Source organism: Acanthisitta chloris, unplaced genomic scaffold (assembly GCF_000695815.1).
Source record: "Acanthisitta chloris isolate BGI_N310 unplaced genomic scaffold, ASM69581v1 scaffold7252, whole genome shotgun sequence".
Classification (NCBI taxonomy): Eukaryota; Metazoa; Chordata; class Aves; order Passeriformes; family Acanthisittidae; genus Acanthisitta; species Acanthisitta chloris.
This window is the reverse complement of record NW_008661124.1, coordinates 552-19,288: the sequence shown is the minus strand read 5'-3', so window position 1 is coordinate 19,288 and position 18,737 is coordinate 552. Positions and strand designations below refer to the sequence as shown.

General features: G+C 38.3%; 1 protein-coding gene across 1 annotated transcript in view; it reads right to left on the bottom strand.

Moving 5' to 3' along the window:
* FAM91A1 (family with sequence similarity 91, member A1) overlaps nucleotides 1-17,347 on the bottom strand; it is a gene marked incomplete at its 5' end in the record, with an annotated part of 21,554 nt that extends 4,207 nt beyond the window's left edge. Inside the window, 18 exons of the mRNA XM_009070115.1 lie at nucleotides 523-595; nucleotides 1,495-1,608; nucleotides 2,339-2,473; nucleotides 2,933-3,081; nucleotides 3,813-3,945; nucleotides 4,693-4,779; nucleotides 4,976-5,088; nucleotides 5,496-5,614; nucleotides 6,529-6,641; nucleotides 6,745-6,783; nucleotides 7,464-7,570; nucleotides 8,633-8,695; nucleotides 10,986-11,076; nucleotides 12,130-12,243; nucleotides 13,432-13,499; nucleotides 15,455-15,512; nucleotides 16,419-16,570; nucleotides 17,263-17,347. Of these exons, the coding sequence (XP_009068363.1) occupies nucleotides 523-595; nucleotides 1,495-1,608; nucleotides 2,339-2,473; nucleotides 2,933-3,081; nucleotides 3,813-3,945; nucleotides 4,693-4,779; nucleotides 4,976-5,088; nucleotides 5,496-5,614; nucleotides 6,529-6,641; nucleotides 6,745-6,783; nucleotides 7,464-7,570; nucleotides 8,633-8,695; nucleotides 10,986-11,076; nucleotides 12,130-12,243; nucleotides 13,432-13,499; nucleotides 15,455-15,512; nucleotides 16,419-16,570; nucleotides 17,263-17,347 (1,813 nt within the window). The remainder of the gene's footprint in view (nucleotides 1-522; nucleotides 596-1,494; nucleotides 1,609-2,338; nucleotides 2,474-2,932; nucleotides 3,082-3,812; nucleotides 3,946-4,692; nucleotides 4,780-4,975; nucleotides 5,089-5,495; nucleotides 5,615-6,528; nucleotides 6,642-6,744; nucleotides 6,784-7,463; nucleotides 7,571-8,632; nucleotides 8,696-10,985; nucleotides 11,077-12,129; nucleotides 12,244-13,431; nucleotides 13,500-15,454; nucleotides 15,513-16,418; nucleotides 16,571-17,262) is intronic.
* Nucleotides 17,348-18,737: the final 1,390 nt, after the last annotated feature.

Genomic DNA, 18,737 nt, shown 5'->3' with positions numbered 1-18,737 from the left:
CTGCTTTCCAAAATCCATTCATCTAGGCAGACTCTAAAGGAATAGATTTTGCTAGCAAAGCTCTTCCTGGGGAAAAAAACCCTCCATAATAGTTCCTAGTGCTAATAACTGAGGTAAATTTGTTCAGCTTTGGTCTCTCCTGTCTTACCATTTAGAAATGCTGAATACAATATATGGAAGATTTTTTTATGCAGGTAAGGAATATGCTAGTTAATAAGCAAGTATGCACAAAGAAAGATTTGGAGGTGTTTGTGGAAGTTACTTCTTTATATCTGTGTTAGGAGAGAAGAGAGGCCAGAAAACACATTCTAATTAGGACCGAGAAGATAGAAAAGAGATGACACTATCTCTAAGCTCAGAATAGACTTGTCAACCATTTAAATACTTTCAGTTTCTCCATCTAATTTGGCTCACAAGTTCAACAAAACTTGTATTGAAAGGATTATTGCAACCCTACTGCACAAGGTAACATGCAAGAGATGTGTAATGTGGTGCAAAGATTGCATAAAGACAATCAGTTACCTCCCTGCTGCTCAGCTTCATCAAATGGGAAAGGTATGTGCATTGTTTCTCCCATTCCATGCATGCCATGACCCTGAACATCAAGAAATTAGATTAGGAACATAAAAAAATACTCATCAGCTTAGCTTAGTCCTACTTGTGCTCTCTTTTAAGGGGTACCAGCCAAGTTTACGAAACAAATAAACAGCTCAAGGTATTTATCTTGCTCAGCTGAAATAATTGAAGTACTCTACCTTTCCCCTTAAAATGCCTGTGAGTAAACACAATGAAGTTAAACTTCAGTGAAGAGGAGCAATTTTTCTCTCTGATTACTGGCTGTAAACATATTTCCTAAAGGCTAAGCACTTCGGGAGCAAAACAGAGCATCCATCCCTACATACAGAACCTTTCTAAGCAGTCGCAGGCTGCTCACAATTTGGCCTTTGAGAATGTGCAATTTTATGTTTGTTACAATATTAAACATCTATTTAAATCGCTCATTCCGAGAGTTCAGCTGAACCAAAGAAACTGAGGAGGAAGCTATTTTACTTCTCCAAAACTGACCAACCCAATCTGTTCTGCTGTTTGTGTCAGACAGCTTGTTTTGCTCATACTTCACCGAAAGAGCTAACTACTCCAAAAAAAGTGGATTTCTTGAATAGCAGCTCATAATATCAGCTACCTTATATCACTGATGTCTAAAATGTTGTGGACCCTTCACTTTCACTCAGTTTCCCCATCACCTCTACTTATAACTAGCAAAACTCTATGCTTGCCCATACACAGTAACACCTACGCATGTGCATTCTATTCTGTTCAAAACCCACGTCTTAACCACCACTGAACAGGGCAACACTAGCTATAGAACATAAACATACTCTCCAGCTCCTGGCAAAAGTGTAGTTCTCCTACACTGTTCATCTCCTCTACCATGTAACAGCTTAACTTAAAAAATGAGGCACATTTTCATCATTTATATAGAGCACTCTGTACCTGAATTAGAACAGCAGAATGTGTTAAAGCATCATTCAACATTGTGAGCACATTCGAAGTAGGAACTACTCCTGGGTCATGACCCCAAGAAGTTATTAGTAAGCGATCGTAACCCTGAAAGAGAGAAATTAAAGAATATTTACAGTCGCAATGAACTACCCAAAGCACATCAAGTGAAATCCTAGAGTTAGGCATTAGCATGTTGTTACAACTAGGAAGTTGCCACAGGTAACTAGAGCTCTACAGTGTTATACTTAGTACCAAGGATCACTCATGTTCATATTCCTGGTAAAGACAGAAGTTTGCCAACCACAAAAGTTCAGATCCTATTTTGAACAGGAATCTGTCACCCCCTAACTGCAAGGATAATTACAGCAAATAACTTCAAAGACTCCATCACAGTATTGGACAAACTGGAAGATGATGTTAGACATCTTCTAAACCAGGCAAAATTATATGTAGAAGGGCCTTTGCTGCAAGATACTAGAGAAAGCACAATATACTTGGTCTCTGTCTTTTCACATAGCTTTACTACATCTTTATAATACTCTAGGAATGGGCTAACAAACTTCAATTCAAGACTGCAGTACCACATTTTACACCACGATTGAAAGGAGTGGCATCAAATACACAAATCACATTCTGACAGTGACAGACCTATGTACAATCCCTTTTTCAGGACCTCAAAAGAAAAAAAACCAAGATGCTATATAAAACTTGCTTCTAGAAAAGGAACATCATCTACAACGAACTGTACCTCTGACTTCAACGGTTATCCCTCAATAGCAAACAGCACATATGTGAAATATTTGGAGAAGGAAGAATAAATCCAAGCATATGCTACCTGAAAAATGTCTGGAAGCTTTCGAAGACGTGTTCCTTTAGAGAGCAAGAGAGAAGGTGGTCCTTGTCCAGTTATATGGTAAATATACAGTTTGAACCAGACTGAACTGACTTCTGGTATTGCAGGTCCAATATGCTGAAGAAAGATTATCCAAGAAATGAGAAATAACTTAATATTGCAACTATCATACAGACAGATATCATTTAAGAATCAACAGTTGTAAAGAAATATCTATCCAGTTTTGTAGCACTGGGGTACTGATATATTACTCCGCTACTGATGATATTCTAGGTACTTAGTCCAGGAACCTTCACAGAAAGGTAACAGTAAGGTATTTTCTATGAATCTAAATTCAAGAACAAAGTCTATATCATTGACTCTACTTGAAAAGATAAGCTCTTAATAATTAAAACAAATTTAATTTACTAGACATTGACATTTTTCCTCAACTAAATCTTTTCTCAGTTTAATTACAATATTCTACATGCCAATAGCTTTGCCAGTTTAAAAGGGACATCTAACAGATGTATCCAAAATGAGCTATTAAGAAGATACATTACTAGATGGGGGGGAATCCCCCAGTGTTTTTTTCACCTGGGGTGTACAGCTGCTAATAGGTCGAATTTCATTGGTGAGTGGTGCCATGGAAACCAGTAGAGTATAATTTTTGTTGAGAACTCTGCTGCAGGTAGCTGGATCCAAGCCGAGCAAACTCTCACATCGTAACAGGTCCAAGGGGAACCCTATGTTCAAAACATAAGATTCTTAAATTATTTCTTAAAATGGATCATACAACACAAAATATGATTTCAGATTTTCCATTCTCCCCTGGTGCCATGAATACAGTACTGACCACAATGAAGTCTTAAATAACTGGGGTAAATTTTACTAAATGTGTACATAACTTTACCTGTTCCAGGCATAAAGGGTTGTCTGGCACTGAACTACAGTTTGCTCCTCACCAACTAACTGAGTGCAGGAGTTAGACACAGAGATACTGAGGAAGTTAGGTGAGACTTCAATAAAAGATGAAACAAAACAAAACCCAAACAAACAAACCAAAACTAAACAAACAACCCAAACCCACACCCTGAAAAGAAAGCACTCCCTTTTGTGACTTCAAAACTGTTTCTTTCATAGAACCACTCTGAATAAACAACACCTCCATTTGGCTTTCAGAAGCACATGACTTGAAACCAATCTCTTTCTCAAATTCAGCTTGTCCTGCCACAACTATGCTTTTATCTGTCGCTCTGGATGTTACGTTCAAGCCTTGAAAACCAAAACTGTCACTCAGTAGGCAAACCCAGTAACACAGACTCAAAAGACGATGAAAAAGTGATGGTTTGGCTTCAAAGTATTTTTACACAAGTAGGATACAGACTGCTCTCTAGAACAGCAGCACAGACAGAAAGCTTGACTCTATGGCAGACAAGTAGACAAATTTAAGGATTTCCAGAAGTGCTCACAGTACCATTATTTGGTTGCTCAGGCTGTACAGCTTGTGCCCCCAGGTCTTTATTGTGCCTCAAAAACAGTATCGTATTTCTCAGAGTAAGTGCATGATCGAAGTAACGTTGTGCTTCCCCTTCACCTGTGCTTTGAACCTAACAAGAACAAAACAAATGCATACAAGTCGCAGGTTGTTTCCATAAGCATCAATTACACAAAAGGAAATAGTAACAAATCAGCATTTTAAAGCTTTGAAATTAAGTAACAACCATACAGCTTATACACAAAGGTGATCTACAGCAATTGTCAAATGGAAAGCAAGTCGTAGCCATGCTAGTGGAATGGTCAACAAGTACACAAAGACAAGATCTGTAAATCAGAACCATGACTCGGTCTTTAAGTGAAAGGATTTAAGTGTCCAGTCATCCTGACTGGTATAAAATGGTGCAGCAGTTAACAGCAGTACTCCTAGATAATCCTATGGTTGTCCTTCTAGAATTATCTTTGACAGGTGGATAGACTAAGCATTCCAACACATAATGGTCAAATTTTCCTACAAAATTATTTGCAAACTTTCAGAAATATTAACTATTAGATTATGTGCAAAATTACTATTAAAATGACATCCATTGACCTAACACAGGTGTGTGTACACACACTTGGGCAAGTGTAATCCATGAGCTCACTGCTCAGACACACCACACACACACACACACGCATGGTGTCCTGGAAAGTCACCAGAGACACAAATGTGGTGAATATCAGTATGATGAGGTGTTTGTTCTTGTTATTGCATTGCTAAATAGTAAGTTTTAAACAAGGAAATACCAGGGGGGAGCATGTTGGCTCCTTTAACCCTTCAAGCGCTGAAAAAGCATTTTGCCAAATATGTAACAGATTACCTTTTCCAGCTCCACCAAGAAGCTGTCAAGACTCTCGTCTGAGAGTTTCCCAACTTCAAACATAGTGACTGCATGACTCTTCAAGTTCTGGAACAACAGAACAAAACTTTCTTATTCTTGAGAATGGAATGGGCAACTGTAAGTTTTATTAAGCAAAAACACTTCTCAACAAACAATACATAAGTTTTTTTAAATAATTACAACTGTACTATATTGAAATCAAAGCAATTTAAAGCTCTACATATTTGTTCTTGGAATAATACATCAAACAATTGTGACATACTGGTGAAAGATTTCCCATCATTAAAAAGGCAGTGAGAGTAGAATCAAACAGAAAGGCAATGCGCTTTGTGTGCCCACTGGACAGGTTCAGGCTGCTCACACTGGCTGTTTCAGCTAATAGAAAACAAAAAGAAAGTAGATGAACACATCTGTTTTATTTAAAACCAGTATCATCAAGTCAAATCTATTTTAAAAAAAAGAAGTTAGTTATTGGCATACTGAGTAAAACAGAATTCCCTTATTACTACTAAACTACTGACTGACTTAATTCAGAAGTTGGTATCTTTGTGTCAATTTATATCCACAATACAGATCAGTCTCATCTTCAGAAAAAAAGCTATTTGGCCAAAGAATTTTCAAGCAAGAAGTTGACACCACCTCCCCCACTGGATATTCCATATGAAAAAAGGATCTACACAATTTGTGTTTCACTTGTTTCTAGGCCCGTTTACAGCCTATGCCACTCCAGAAATATAAAAATAATTGATCCTAAGGTATTAAAATTTACTGTTAGTGCTAACCTGGATCATCTTGACTGTTGGTATCTGTATCTGTGGCTGATGACCCAGCTTCCTGCATGGGGCTTCTGTTTTCCCCACTGTCCCATGAAAGCAGCATCTTTTGAGGGTCCAAAGTACTCCTATTAATGTGAATTAAAATCCACATCTATCGGTCACTGTAGCACCAGAGAAGTATCTCTGCCTTCCAGTGCTAGTAGTCCATGCACAGGCATACCCAACACCTGCCTTCCAATACTTCTAGGCCCTAAACCAGTCAAGCTTGATATCCCTCAGAGGGATATCTGCTGAAACTTTAGCTTCAGCAGAAAGGTTTATTGGAGGTTTGAAAATACCAGATTGCAAAAGAAATCTGAACAATCAAACCAATATCATATAGTTGAAGAAGAATCCAATGGGAAAGTCTAATCCACTTTGTTCTCACAGTCTGAATAAGCATTAAAGAAAATAGGCACAACAGTCATTTTGAATAGTTTAGCAGACATTGAATTAAAAGTGCCTGACAATTCTTAATTAATGCAATTTGGCACTATGACTTGGAAAACTCTTTCTTGAGTAGTATTAACATCACTTTCCCAGGATGTGATATAGATACACATACACATGAGTCACTGGCAGAACTGCAGAGACACCTGACAGCAAGCAAGCAGACTACATATACATATTCACTGCCAGCAGTGCCAAGAGCCACAGCCTTTGTACTAGCACATTGACAGGTGTCATTTCTGGCCCCAGGAGTTTAAAGCAGATGTACATTCGTCTGCTGGAAAAGCAACTAAGCATCTAAAGGTCAAAAAGCCAACACTAAGTAACAGCACCAAGAGCAGTACATTGAGTTTACAGGCTAAATTACCATTCCTTATCCTCACATTAACAAGTGGATCAAGATTCTTGTCATTGTACACATTAGTAAGCCAAGGAGCTTTGCTATTGCAGAAGTCAAAGAAAACAACGAATAGCTTTACAATCAGATTGTGGTTCTACGTTTTCCCTTCAATGAGAAAAATAAGCCTTGAGAAGGAGTGAAGACACTTACTTCAGTCTGTTTACCGAAGGAACATTCTTCCATGATGGATGAAGATTATCCAGGTTTATTACTTGGCCTTTTTTATGAGCAAAGCCTAACCGACAATACATGGACACAGCATTCTGAAGAAACACACACACATATTAAGGAACTGTTATATGAAACCAGGCTGCAAGACTGTGAACTTTCCATATCAAGTTCTATGCATGCATTATACACACTTACCTTCACCAGAGATAAGTCAATCTCTAACACGTTTGCGAGCTAAAAAAAAAAAAAAGAAAGAGTCAGCAATACAGAGCTGACAACACAGGGTAATTCACCACTTGGGGCCTCTGCATCTTCTTGTTTTTAAACCCAGTCTGTACTGGTAGGAGCAAATTTTAATTCACTGAGAGTGATGAAAAAAAGAGGACAAAATCTCATCATTTTTCCCACTTGAAAGCATGCAGAAGAAATGTTTATCTTCCACTGTGTAATTCTAGGTTAACCATGTATATATCAGAAGACACACAAAGCAGAAAGCAAATCCTGGATGTATTTAATGGGTGTTTTCCAGGTGTTTATTCACAAGGCTTGAGAATAAGACCTTAAGAAAATTTATTTCTCATACTAAAACTATCCTTCTGCAAAAGCGACATTCCTACTTTAAGCCAACACCCTGCATGCTTTCACTGCCAAGGAAAAAATTACTTTTCTTATTTCATACTAGCAAAACTGACTGTTCCAGTTCTAGTTCATATAAATGTCTAGTCACTCCTGTATAAATTCATTTTGGCTGATGGAATTATTTCACTGAATTGGAATCTAAAGGTTGCATCTTAAGCCTGGCAATCTCTCCAAATAAGATCAATCCATATCTCTGCCTTAAGTATTTTCAGCAGTGTGCTTTGGGCCATTTTCAAGTGTTCCTGTCTCCCTGACACAGGTTAGGTTTTACTTACCTCTGCCACATTGGTGTGTTCATCTATTGAAACAAATATCTTGTACAGGAGTGTTTCAAAGTAATCACCTTGCACTCTATTCATCACAAAACCTTCAAGTGGTGGTACTGAAAGAAGAATTACTTTCAAAATTAGAGTTTGGTAACTTATTATTAAACTGAAACTACATAAAAAGGGAAAAACAAGGTTATACTTCCTCAGTTTTCACGGTATCTGCAATTTTGAGGCTTTTCTACTCACAAAGAATAAAACCTTAAATATAGCATATGTGGTATTTAAAATTATCCCACTCCTTAAGAAAAATGTTTGTCAATGTTTTCTTATATAAACTAAGGCCACTCTACATTGTATCATAGCCTTGCACTCTCCAGCTCATCTGCTACAGCTAATTTCCAGTTTCCAGCCCATAAAATGATTTTGTTATGTGGATGATTTTAAATCATGGCCATGATTGGAGCAGGACACAAAAAAACCCCACCCACTCCAGAACTGAGACTCCCAAAGCTATTATCTAAGCAGTCTCTTGTATTTAAAGGACTTTCACTTCAATGATCTCTACTACAGCAATGACAGGTACCTCTGCATGACCAGGTTCCAAACAATTTGTGTCTTTGCACCATTTTTCTGAATGCAGACACCCCTGAGACCCTGCAGAGCACAATGAGTTGTTCAGAGGGCAGCCATACGCAGCACTCATCCAAGCTCCTACATACTCTCAAGACACAGCACCCGACTAATTGAGGTGACAAGACCTATGAAGACTGCAACTAGTATCTATAAAATGTTGCATCTGTCTGGAAAATAGAATTCCAAACCCCATGTCTTTTTGGTAAGGCAACTACATTTCTCTGTGCTATTCTTCCTTTTCATTACAGACTTATAGGAGGGCACCTTTTCATTCACACCATGACTCCTACAAAGAATCGCATCTTACCTACATATGTGTTCAAGATAACTTAAGAATTCAAGTTGAAATAAATCCTATATACAACAAGAACACTGTTTTAACAGGGTTGAAAACATTTAGTCAGGAAAAGCTTGCATAGCTCAAATGTTTTGTCTCAGCAAACTCATGTACACAGACAAGCAACTTCCAAGACAGAAAACTACAGGATAACTGAAATGAAACTGTGAAAACATAGATCTAATACAGTGAAATATTTACTTACCTGCTATACAGCTGTCATCAGATATTGGTACATCAAGGTAAATAAATCCTTTGTTATATAAACCTTTATAAATAAAAGCATACCATTTTAGAAAAAAAAGCATTTTCCAGGGTACTGAAGATATAGAGTAACTTCCCCATCAGCTGATTCAGATTTTAAAGTAATTTGTACCAATAGTCTCCACAGTAGAATATTTCTTTGCAAAGCATGGATCACCCATCAGCTGATTCAGATTTTAAAGTAGTTTGTACCAATAGTCTCCACAGTAGAACATTTCTTTGCAAAGCATGGATCGATACACCATACCTAACACTAAACAGGTGTCACCTTAAACCAAAGCTCTTCACTCACAGTCTGATGAAGCACATTTAGAGCTCTTCAAGTACTTTCAGGACAGCACAGCAAAATGACCACAAATTGAAGCAGCTCCGTTCGACAAACATGAGTGGATCTCTGCCTAAGTGTTAACTTAGCTTTCACCATCACCACTGTACTGTCAAGAAGTAGGTTTTTATCCTGAATTAGCTTTTTCAGCTACGGATGCTCACTACATTTGGCTACTCAGACTGGAACTTGCACACTTGGTAGCAAGGATACAAACTTGCTTGGTAGCAAAGCACAAATCACATCATTTCTGATGGTCCTCACATGTCCTTGCCACACATCTTCACAAAACACTTGTTTATACAACTGCAAACATAAATTCTGGTGCATTTCAGCACAAGGCATCAGCAAAGCTGCAGCAAGTACAGATGGACAGTGCATACAAGGACAGTCATATGGTAAACATTTAAATAACACTTTCCCCACTTGAAACTGATTTGAGCACTAAGAATCTCAACTGAGTTCTTCAGAGAAGATGAGCCAGGAAGAAGGTTTTAAGGAAGGGCAAATAATTACAGCATGGTTATGTTTAGAGTCTAAGTTTTGTAACAGCTATTCTTCAATGGCAAAGCATAAAGCTAAATTGCACATTATAAACAAGGCAGATATGTTGTCCATAATTCCTTGGGTATTACCCAAGATCAATCCATCTACACCATATTCATTACTGTGTGGGGGTGAAGTGTCACTGAACACCCGGAGTAGAATTGTCAGGATATTTCACGCACAGAGAGCTCAGCCCAGCTATAGCATGTGCCTATGTATTTACAGTGTATCTAGCTAAATTACTACCCTAAATCAGGTCTTCAATAAAATTCCTGCACTAACCCATCAACTAACCTGAATTCACACAGATGCAACTACTGCTCAGCACAGGCAGTCATACATACACAGCTATGCAAAATGATGTGCATCAACAAACCAGCTTTAACAAATCAGGGTGACATTACGACTAATCAGCATGCTAAGGGTGATTTCCACTGTCTCTCCTTCAGAGAGACATTGCTGATACATCCTTACCTATATACCTGAAATGTATTGATGGTGTTGTTGTTTGGACTAAACAGTCCTCTTTCCCCATAAAATACGATCCTTCTTGCAGTCCCATTACATTAATTGTCTGTACATTGCTTTTCATACATTAGATCCTTCTAAACCTACTACACTTGATGTGTAACCCTCTCCTCTCCACAAACCACACCAGGCCATGGACAGAGAAAGATCATGTAGTGGTTTTGGAATTCTAATTTTCTTAAGCCCTATACTGTTCCAGATCCTCTCCAGAGCATCAATTTCACCTATGTTGCTTTTGCCCATTTGTTTTGTTCTGCTCAATAACAGGCAGTGGAATTCTGCCTCAATTTCTTATAAAAAAACTAGAGTGCATAGATTTGATTGCTTACAGTAAGCCAAACATTCACAGACCTTTCAAGGAGGATTTTGTCAGTGAATTTGTACTCTCTTGCCTAATGTGTTTTGTCTATACCTACTACTTGTTACACTGAAATGGAAAGACATATCCGTATCAATTTTCAGTAACAGCTGCATACGCCTGAGAAACAAAACAGCCTCTTAGATTTCAGCCCCATTTTTATGATGTTGAAATAGCAGAATAAGCACAAAAACTCTCCTTTGAAAAACAAGGAGTGCAGTTTAGCCATCCAGGATTACCAATTCTGACATTTTTAATTTCTCTTGTCTTCCTCTACATTCCCTTGCTCCACAGTCTTTACTGACAGTTTCTAGTGAAAGAATTTATTGACTCAAACAATAACAGAGCAACAGGTGCTAATTGCTCACCATTAAATCATTCACAAGATCTAGACTGCAGCCTGTACAGGCTGTTGAGAATTTTCCTCCAACTCCAGTTACGCTTCAGCTTTCTACTTTACTCCTAGTTTTCAGACACTACTCAGAATTTACTAATCAAGATCTAAAAACAGAAAAGGAATGTTCATTAAAAACTTACTGTGAACTACATTGAAGTCTAATGAACCAGCGAGCTGAGGACCTGAATCAATTATCTTATCAATAGCAGATTTCTCTGATGTAGTACAAATCTAGGTAAAAGAAATCATATTAGTCTTTTGTAGAAATGAGTCTATGCAACTCACTTAATACCACTCAAAAGCCCCCAAATACTTCAGCCTCAAATCAGCCATAAGTAATATAATACAGCAAGTAACCAATGTTCTTAACCAAAATATTTGCACTGAACAATTCACTGCAGCTCCTGTCAAAGTCTTAACACATTTTAGCTTGTCCCCACACAAAAATTATGCAAGCTCTAGGAGCAGTAAGTAATTGCACAAGAATTTGGCAAGTGAAGGCCACAGTACAATAGGTTTGCTCTTTAAAACTTCCAAACTGAGTGTTCAGCCACACAACCAGAATCGTTCTAGAATGAGGCCCATTACAATATCAAAGTAATGTGTGTCAGGTGTACTGCCCTGGGTTGGTGGCATGTCAGAATACAAGTAGCCACTGCCTACAATATTCCAAGAAGTAGCAAAAGAAGAGATTCTAGCACTGCTTTAAATACGTTCTACCCTATATAAAAACTCCTAGAGAAGGAAATAAATCCAGATCAAATTACTAGCTAACTGTAAAAAGAAAGCTGAGAGAATGAAGCAGAATGAAGATGAAACATTACATCATTTCACAAGTTTTTCACATGCAAACAAGGAAAAGCAGACACCAGGAACAGAAACAATGAAAATGTGTATCAAATGAATTCACTGAAATTCCAATTCTAATCATAGTGAAGTTGAAGATTCAGTCAAAAATGACCTGTCGGGGATTAAATAACAATTTAAGAAAACATATTTTGTTGCTTGTTCCCTACAAATCATATGATCACACACATTAGCTACCACAGACTGCCTGATGCAAAACCACCTTAGCACTGTACATAGTGCAGAAAGTACAAAGCAAAGAGAGTGCAGGATATGCCAAAGAAACCTTCACAATTTCCATTAGTTCCGATATCTACTTCCACAACAGTTGCTATAAATCTGAAACAATCTTTGTGTATTCCTCACAAAAACAAGTCCCTGTTCTCAGGGACTACCAGTATTCAACCAAAATCAGAGATGCAACCCATACTCAAGTACCTTGATGTCATCCTCAGTGATGTAGCCAGCCTGCACCACCCACCACGCTTCTATAGCAATCTCCACCGGCTTCACAGGTAACAGATCGTGAGCAGTTTTCCTTCTGAAAAATTTCTGCAGTGGTACAGTCCATTTGAGATAGTAATAAAGAGCACTTCAGACAGCCATTTACCTCTATATAAAGCCATTTTTATAAACAACCATTTTAAGTACCTTATATTCACAGACTGGAGACATTACATGCTGTAATTTAGTAAAAGTTTCCCTCCTCTCTCAAATCACATGGAAATGGGAAGGAAAAAACTATTTACATCTGATATTGTTAAATCTTTCCATAAACTCAGCCATATTGTAGGTGTCACTAATTAGAATCCACAGTATTCCATCACATTAGCATCAAGTCCAAATTCAAACTATTTACAACCTTTTCTAATGTGAACAGGTAAGAAAGCAAACAAAGTATACAAATAGGGTATTTTAAAGAAGTTCAATGACTTAAAAACACATTTTAGGAAGGTATTTTATTTACTTTAAAGGACAAAATACCCCAACATTCTCAGTAAGCACAGTGCTAAAAAAGTATAATGAATGTCATTCCAAGAAAGAAAAACTGGAGGATACTATTTATTTCTAGACCTAAATAGCTTCTCTTACATTACATAGCCATTACTTTCTGGTTCACTATCAGCTGCATATTTTGGTAAGCACACATTCAGCTGAAGGACTGTGATGCTACTGCAAGAGCACTTACGAGTTCCCTGAAGAAAGGAAGGAACTGCTGCAAACTAAAGGCTGTTTCAATCAATACTCATTACAATGTTTTCCATGTGAACTGTTCACATCCAGGGATGTCTATGCAGATTCATTAGCTTTGTCTTGGAGAAAAACATACAGACTGCAAAAATTTACACCTAGATGGATGACTGTCCCAGAATAAACTCTGATCTCAACTACCCATAGAAACATGGAATAATTCTTTCAGAACCAGTATTATTATTCCATGTGTATAGTGGCCAGGAGATATAAACAAAGTGGTGCCATAGAGTATTGCTCAAAAAAAAATAAGAAAGTACCACTGACTATCTTTTCCTTTAGTATACTTGGATTTTAAATCAAAAAAGCTCTTCATTAACTTCAGGAAACATAATATAATTAGCAATACACAATGCCACACTCAATTAGTCACACTATTACACTGACCAGAGCCAGGAAATTATATGATTCTTCAATTCCTGTGAAATAATATGGGGGAGAGGAAGGGAAGGGTGAAGAAAAGGGAGGGGAAATTAAAGACAAACTTACTTTTGAAGACCTACATTGGTTCATTAGATCAATATACTGGTTTCTTCCTATACCAAGAAGTCTTAGACCTGAAAAATAAGTAAGGTTTTATTTCTCTTAACACAGGTTTAAGCCGAAGATATTTAACATTCTTTGAAGAATCAGACCTACTTCTATAATATTTTTCATTACTCTTTCTTCCCAACATAAAAGGATAGCTACAAGAGCTAAATTCTTTCCATAATCCATCCCCATTCATTTACACTCACATCAACAGGTATCACGGAAACAGAATATTCAGAGTTGGAATGGACCCACAAGGATCATCAAGTCCAATTCCCAGCCCTGCAGAGGACATCCCCAAGAATCACACCATCTGCCTGAAAGCATTGTCCAAGAGTCTCAAACACAGGCTTGGTGCTATGACTGCTTCCCTGTGGAGCCTATTCCAGTGCCCACCTGCCCTCTGGGTGAAGAACCTTTTTCAAGTATCCAACCTAAACCTCTTCTGACACAACTTCAGGCCATTCCCTCAGGTCCTGTCACTGGTTGCCAGAGAGAACTGGTCAGTGCTTGCCCCTCCACTTTCCCTTGTAAGAAAGTTGTATACAGTAATGAGGTCTCCCCTCAGTTTCCTTTTCTCCAAGCTGAACAGACCAAGCAACCTCAGACACTCCTTGCATGGCTTCCCCACAAGGCCCTTCACCATCTTTGTTGCCTCCTTTACGCTGCAGTCATTACTACAGGTAATAACTATGCTTCAGATTAACAGTCAATAGTCTTTCTTCCCCCTAACAAAGCCCATACCATGCACTGGATTGGAACTCTAAGAATTAGAGCACAAAATGCCACTTAAGCTTCTAAGGAAGATGATTAAGATGGAGTTGAGTTGAACTGAATCAAAATTTGATTTTATAATCTCTAGCCTTCAAACATTAAGGAACTACAAACAGATGCTAGAGAACTACTTATTAGTTTGAACCCATGTTCTCTCAGTTTGAGCTCCAACTTTCTGGTCTGACTAGTTTCTGTAACAAAATGTAATTAAAGAAGTTTAAGTTAATTATACTGCAGTCACTAATCTGCAGCTGCTGCTAAGATAACAGAATTGCTGGAGGGAGAAACCAGGGAAGTCTTTCCTCTCTTCATACTCCTAACTCTAGATTTCCAACAAGCTATGCAGTGCTGATGAAGAAAGCTCTTCCTTAACTGTTTCCCAGGTGTAAATATTATAGAGGCAAACTAGTAGTTAACTGACAATATCCACTTAAAAACAAGCCCAGCTGTTTTCACAAGCTGCAGGCTACTCCTCACCTGAGTATCCACTACCCTTACAGAGAACTTTAGAAATGTGTACCAAAGGTGAGGGATTAAGTCTTTAACTATAAATAACTCTCAGTGGCAGGTTTAACACCATCCCTGAGCCAGCAGTTTATGTTTTGCTTTGTAAGTCATCTCAGCAAGCTATTGATCTTACTCTGTTCTCCACCACCAGGTTCACATTTTTGCCTTTCTAATCTCCCCATGCCATACACAGAACAGCATAATCAAAACCAGGATAAAACAACTGGCACATCCAGGAGTGTCATAAAATACCAGATTCTCTTCCCCCTCTTTTCTAGTGCATCACCCCCAAACCACACTGATTCCAATTCCCAGGAGTGTCAACAGCCTCTCAGTGTCTTGTCCAACATATGCCAAAAAACACACTGGGAAAGGACCGACAGCTCAGCTGGGGGATGCATATCACCCAGAAGGGCAAGCAAACAGGAGTGCAAGACAAGCAAGGGCAGAAGCTGCACAAGGTTTTGCACCATGGCTATCTGTGCTCAAACCAGCCCAATTCCAGTCCTGTCCACACAGACAGAACTCTCGATGACAAGCACATGCTCCTTGCTATCACTGCTCTGACTGTTTAAATGCTCTGACACCATCATTCTCACACACATTTGCTGTTCAAGCAAACAGATGCCTGCAAATCCATTTTCAGAAGCTCCTTATTTCCAACTCACTGAGAGCTGTAATGCACCTAGGTAATACTTACAGTCAGCAGCAGTGAAGTTGGGTAATGAATCATAGCTTTTTTCACTGTTCATTATATCCTTAAAAAGAAATAAAAACTATTAAGTTGCAAGAAGAAAGTAATTGTTGCAGAGAAACAGGTCAAAAATTCTATTTGCCATTTTGCTTTTTTATTAACAAAACAAAATTTAAAGCTATTAAAGTCAGTTACCTTACCAAACTTGCCAGTTATTCAATTAATCCTTACACAACAAGTTAATTACATAAAAAGTGAGACTTCTGTTTAATCTAAGCTTTGCAAAAAAATGCTGACTGAAAGATTAATAAACAAAATCTTGTATTTCTCTTCACAAAAAAACACCACACAGAATTGCTAACGGCAGTAACAGAATAAACTAAGAACTAATCCATTATGTCTGCAATCACTATACACAGAATAAAAGCACTTCTAATATCCAACAAAAATAAAAAAAGGTTGCGGACAGAAAACAGAACCATCTTTGACCTCATAAAATGAATCTGCTTTTGGGCTTTTCAAAAAGCTTCTAATATGGTTAAGTGCTCTCTTTGAAACAAAAAGGAAAATAACCGGGGCTTTTCAAAAAGCTTCTAATATGGTATGAAACAAAAAGGAAAATAACCAAATGGGCTGTTTTTAAAAATGGTCATTCTCTTTGTTTTATTAATCTATGAAAATGAAGTATTTCTCTTACAGTTTGAAGTGAAAAGTCAAAAAAAGAAAGCTTGGCCTCAGAGTGAGTCCCATCCCAGCTCCACATAACAAAGTAGAACTCTTGAAAAGCTAACAGAGCAGAAAGTAAAAAAAATTGCAGGTACAAGAAGTTCTCTAGAAACTTCCCTTACTTCTTAGCAGACCCTACATAAACTGAAACCAACTACCTGACACTGCCTTGTATGCATTACAGGGCCTCTGCCAACATCTCTAGACAGAGAACACCACACTCTCACCACAGTTCTGCACTCACCTCCATTATACCTGTGTAATAGGAAAATGGTGTTACCCTCAGACCTTTCACCATGATGTCAGACAAATGATAAGGGTACAGCATGAGATGATCTCGACTGTATTTTAACAGATCTTCATAATATTTACGTTCATCTTTCTTGACGTGCTTAACTACAAGGGGAGAAAAAAATTACACTCTTCTATGATGTTCAATTTTTCTTTAAAAAAGTGATACAACAAAAGGATTAAAACCAGCATAATGGCAACTGACAGAAAGCTACAAGTAAAGTGAAGCAATGGTGCAGGGCACTCAGCAGCCAAGTAGTTTCAGAGCCATTAAGGATGACACCAGGACATAGCAGATGCATCCAACAAGTTACCAGGAGTGACCCACTGAGAACTCACACAGACTGTAGAAAATTATCTTTTAATTAGTGAAACTATTATCTACTTTGGAAGACAAATGGATGCAGTCAATGTAAACCAAATTCAGAGCCTGTAAACAAGTCATAGCTAATAGCTCATGTGAGTCAGGGTCACTGTCTGCACCTCCTCTAGTGACAGGCTTTGTTAGTCAAATCTTCTCTTAGCATATCATAACTTTCTGGAAAATACTGCAGAACTACAACATGAATTCAGTTCCACCTGCCAAACCAGTAACCTTATAGAGCGCTTTGCTAGAAAAGTTGCCAAATAGGCTCAAAAGTCAAGTTATTTTTCGCTGTTTTGTTACTTAAAAGTATTTCTTTCCAAGTAAGGAGGGACCTTTGGACTGGGCTTGTTCTTGCAGTTTTACAGTGAAGACAACCTTCTACACAGCAGAATGGGACAGCAATTAGAAATTACTTTGGTTCTTTACTCACCTAAGTTATTCCGGTACCGTAACTGATTGCGGATGCTGTAGAGGACAACTTGCCTTTCATATTCCCTCTGGGAATTTCCAAGACCCTTGAAAAAATAAAGGCCTTTTAACTGACATGCACAAACCCCCTTTTAGCTAAACCACTGCAAAGCATCTTACAAGGAAATACATCCAGGCAGTCATCATTCCTCAGGGAGTCCCCCAGTTCAACAGGGACCTTAGTCTCTGTATGAGTTCAAAAATACCTACTAACACATCTCTACAGAGGATGCAGATTTAAGCCATCATCTTCAGATATTTTTTTCCTAGTCCTACTCTGATAAAAAAGGGAGCATCTGATTTTCAACTCAAAGACATGATGCATCAAGCATTTTACCATGCATTCAATGTCTTTGAGCCTTGAAGAATTACCCAGAATTAGTTGAACCAAGCATGGAGAATGACATGTGAAGCTTCAATTGCTGCACCTAAGCAGCTTATCATACAAAAAAAAATAGTAGAACAGCTCAAGCTGAAACTTCACGGAAGTAAAGCAATCAAGTGATCCTAGGTCACAGGATTCAGGAACAAGCACAGCATTTCACTATCATGAAAGAAGATAAAAAGAGAACTTTGGTTCATACTTCAAATGCCTTGTTCCAAAAACTGTCCCCTCAATATTCTTCAAATTAGTCTGCACCAAGTGCTCCAAGCTTTTGTCTTCCCTTTCCTATTCCCTCACTCACGCTTACATTAAAAGAGATACTTTGATAAAAAGATACTTTACTGCATATGTGGGATAAACAAGAAAGTTGCACACAAACTGCAGAATCAGGTATTAGTAAAACAACTCCTGAAATCACAGACGGGGTCTGTAACTGAACAAATACCCCAAGAGGGATCCAAGTATTTGCTCAAAGTACAAAAATATTAAGGGCTATTCCAACACTAAAGTAAACAAGACAGTATTCCAAAAGTTACAGTAAAGTAAATAATGCATTAAATATTGGTATATTTTCTATCCCAAATTACACAGCCAACAGTACAGCACTCAGCTGAACAGGTAAAGATAACTCATCACTCAGTCCCTTCTTCCTGCTCCTGAAATCTCAAACTCAGGGAATTAAACTGCTTGGGGCCTGCAGCCACTACTCATCCTCCCCATCTTTCCTTTGTGCAAGAGCTGGAATTGTTTAACAGCATGTGCTTTCAAGCAGCATAAGATTCTGGAGACAAGAACCTGCTCTCAACTCCACACAATACCTCCCCTCTGCTATCAGAGCCCCACTAAATCCATGCAATCAAAATTTCATGAGGTTTTCTTTTCCATGACCCATTGGCAGCACACAGTTCCCTGGCTATGGAAACACAGGGCTGCACAAGCCTCCAGTGACACCTGTCCTGGGTCTGCTCCCACCACTCAGGGGTTGAGGAGGGACACCAAGCTCAGCTGGGCTGCACAAAGGCATGTCTGAGAGAGAGCCCCACGTCTCCCTC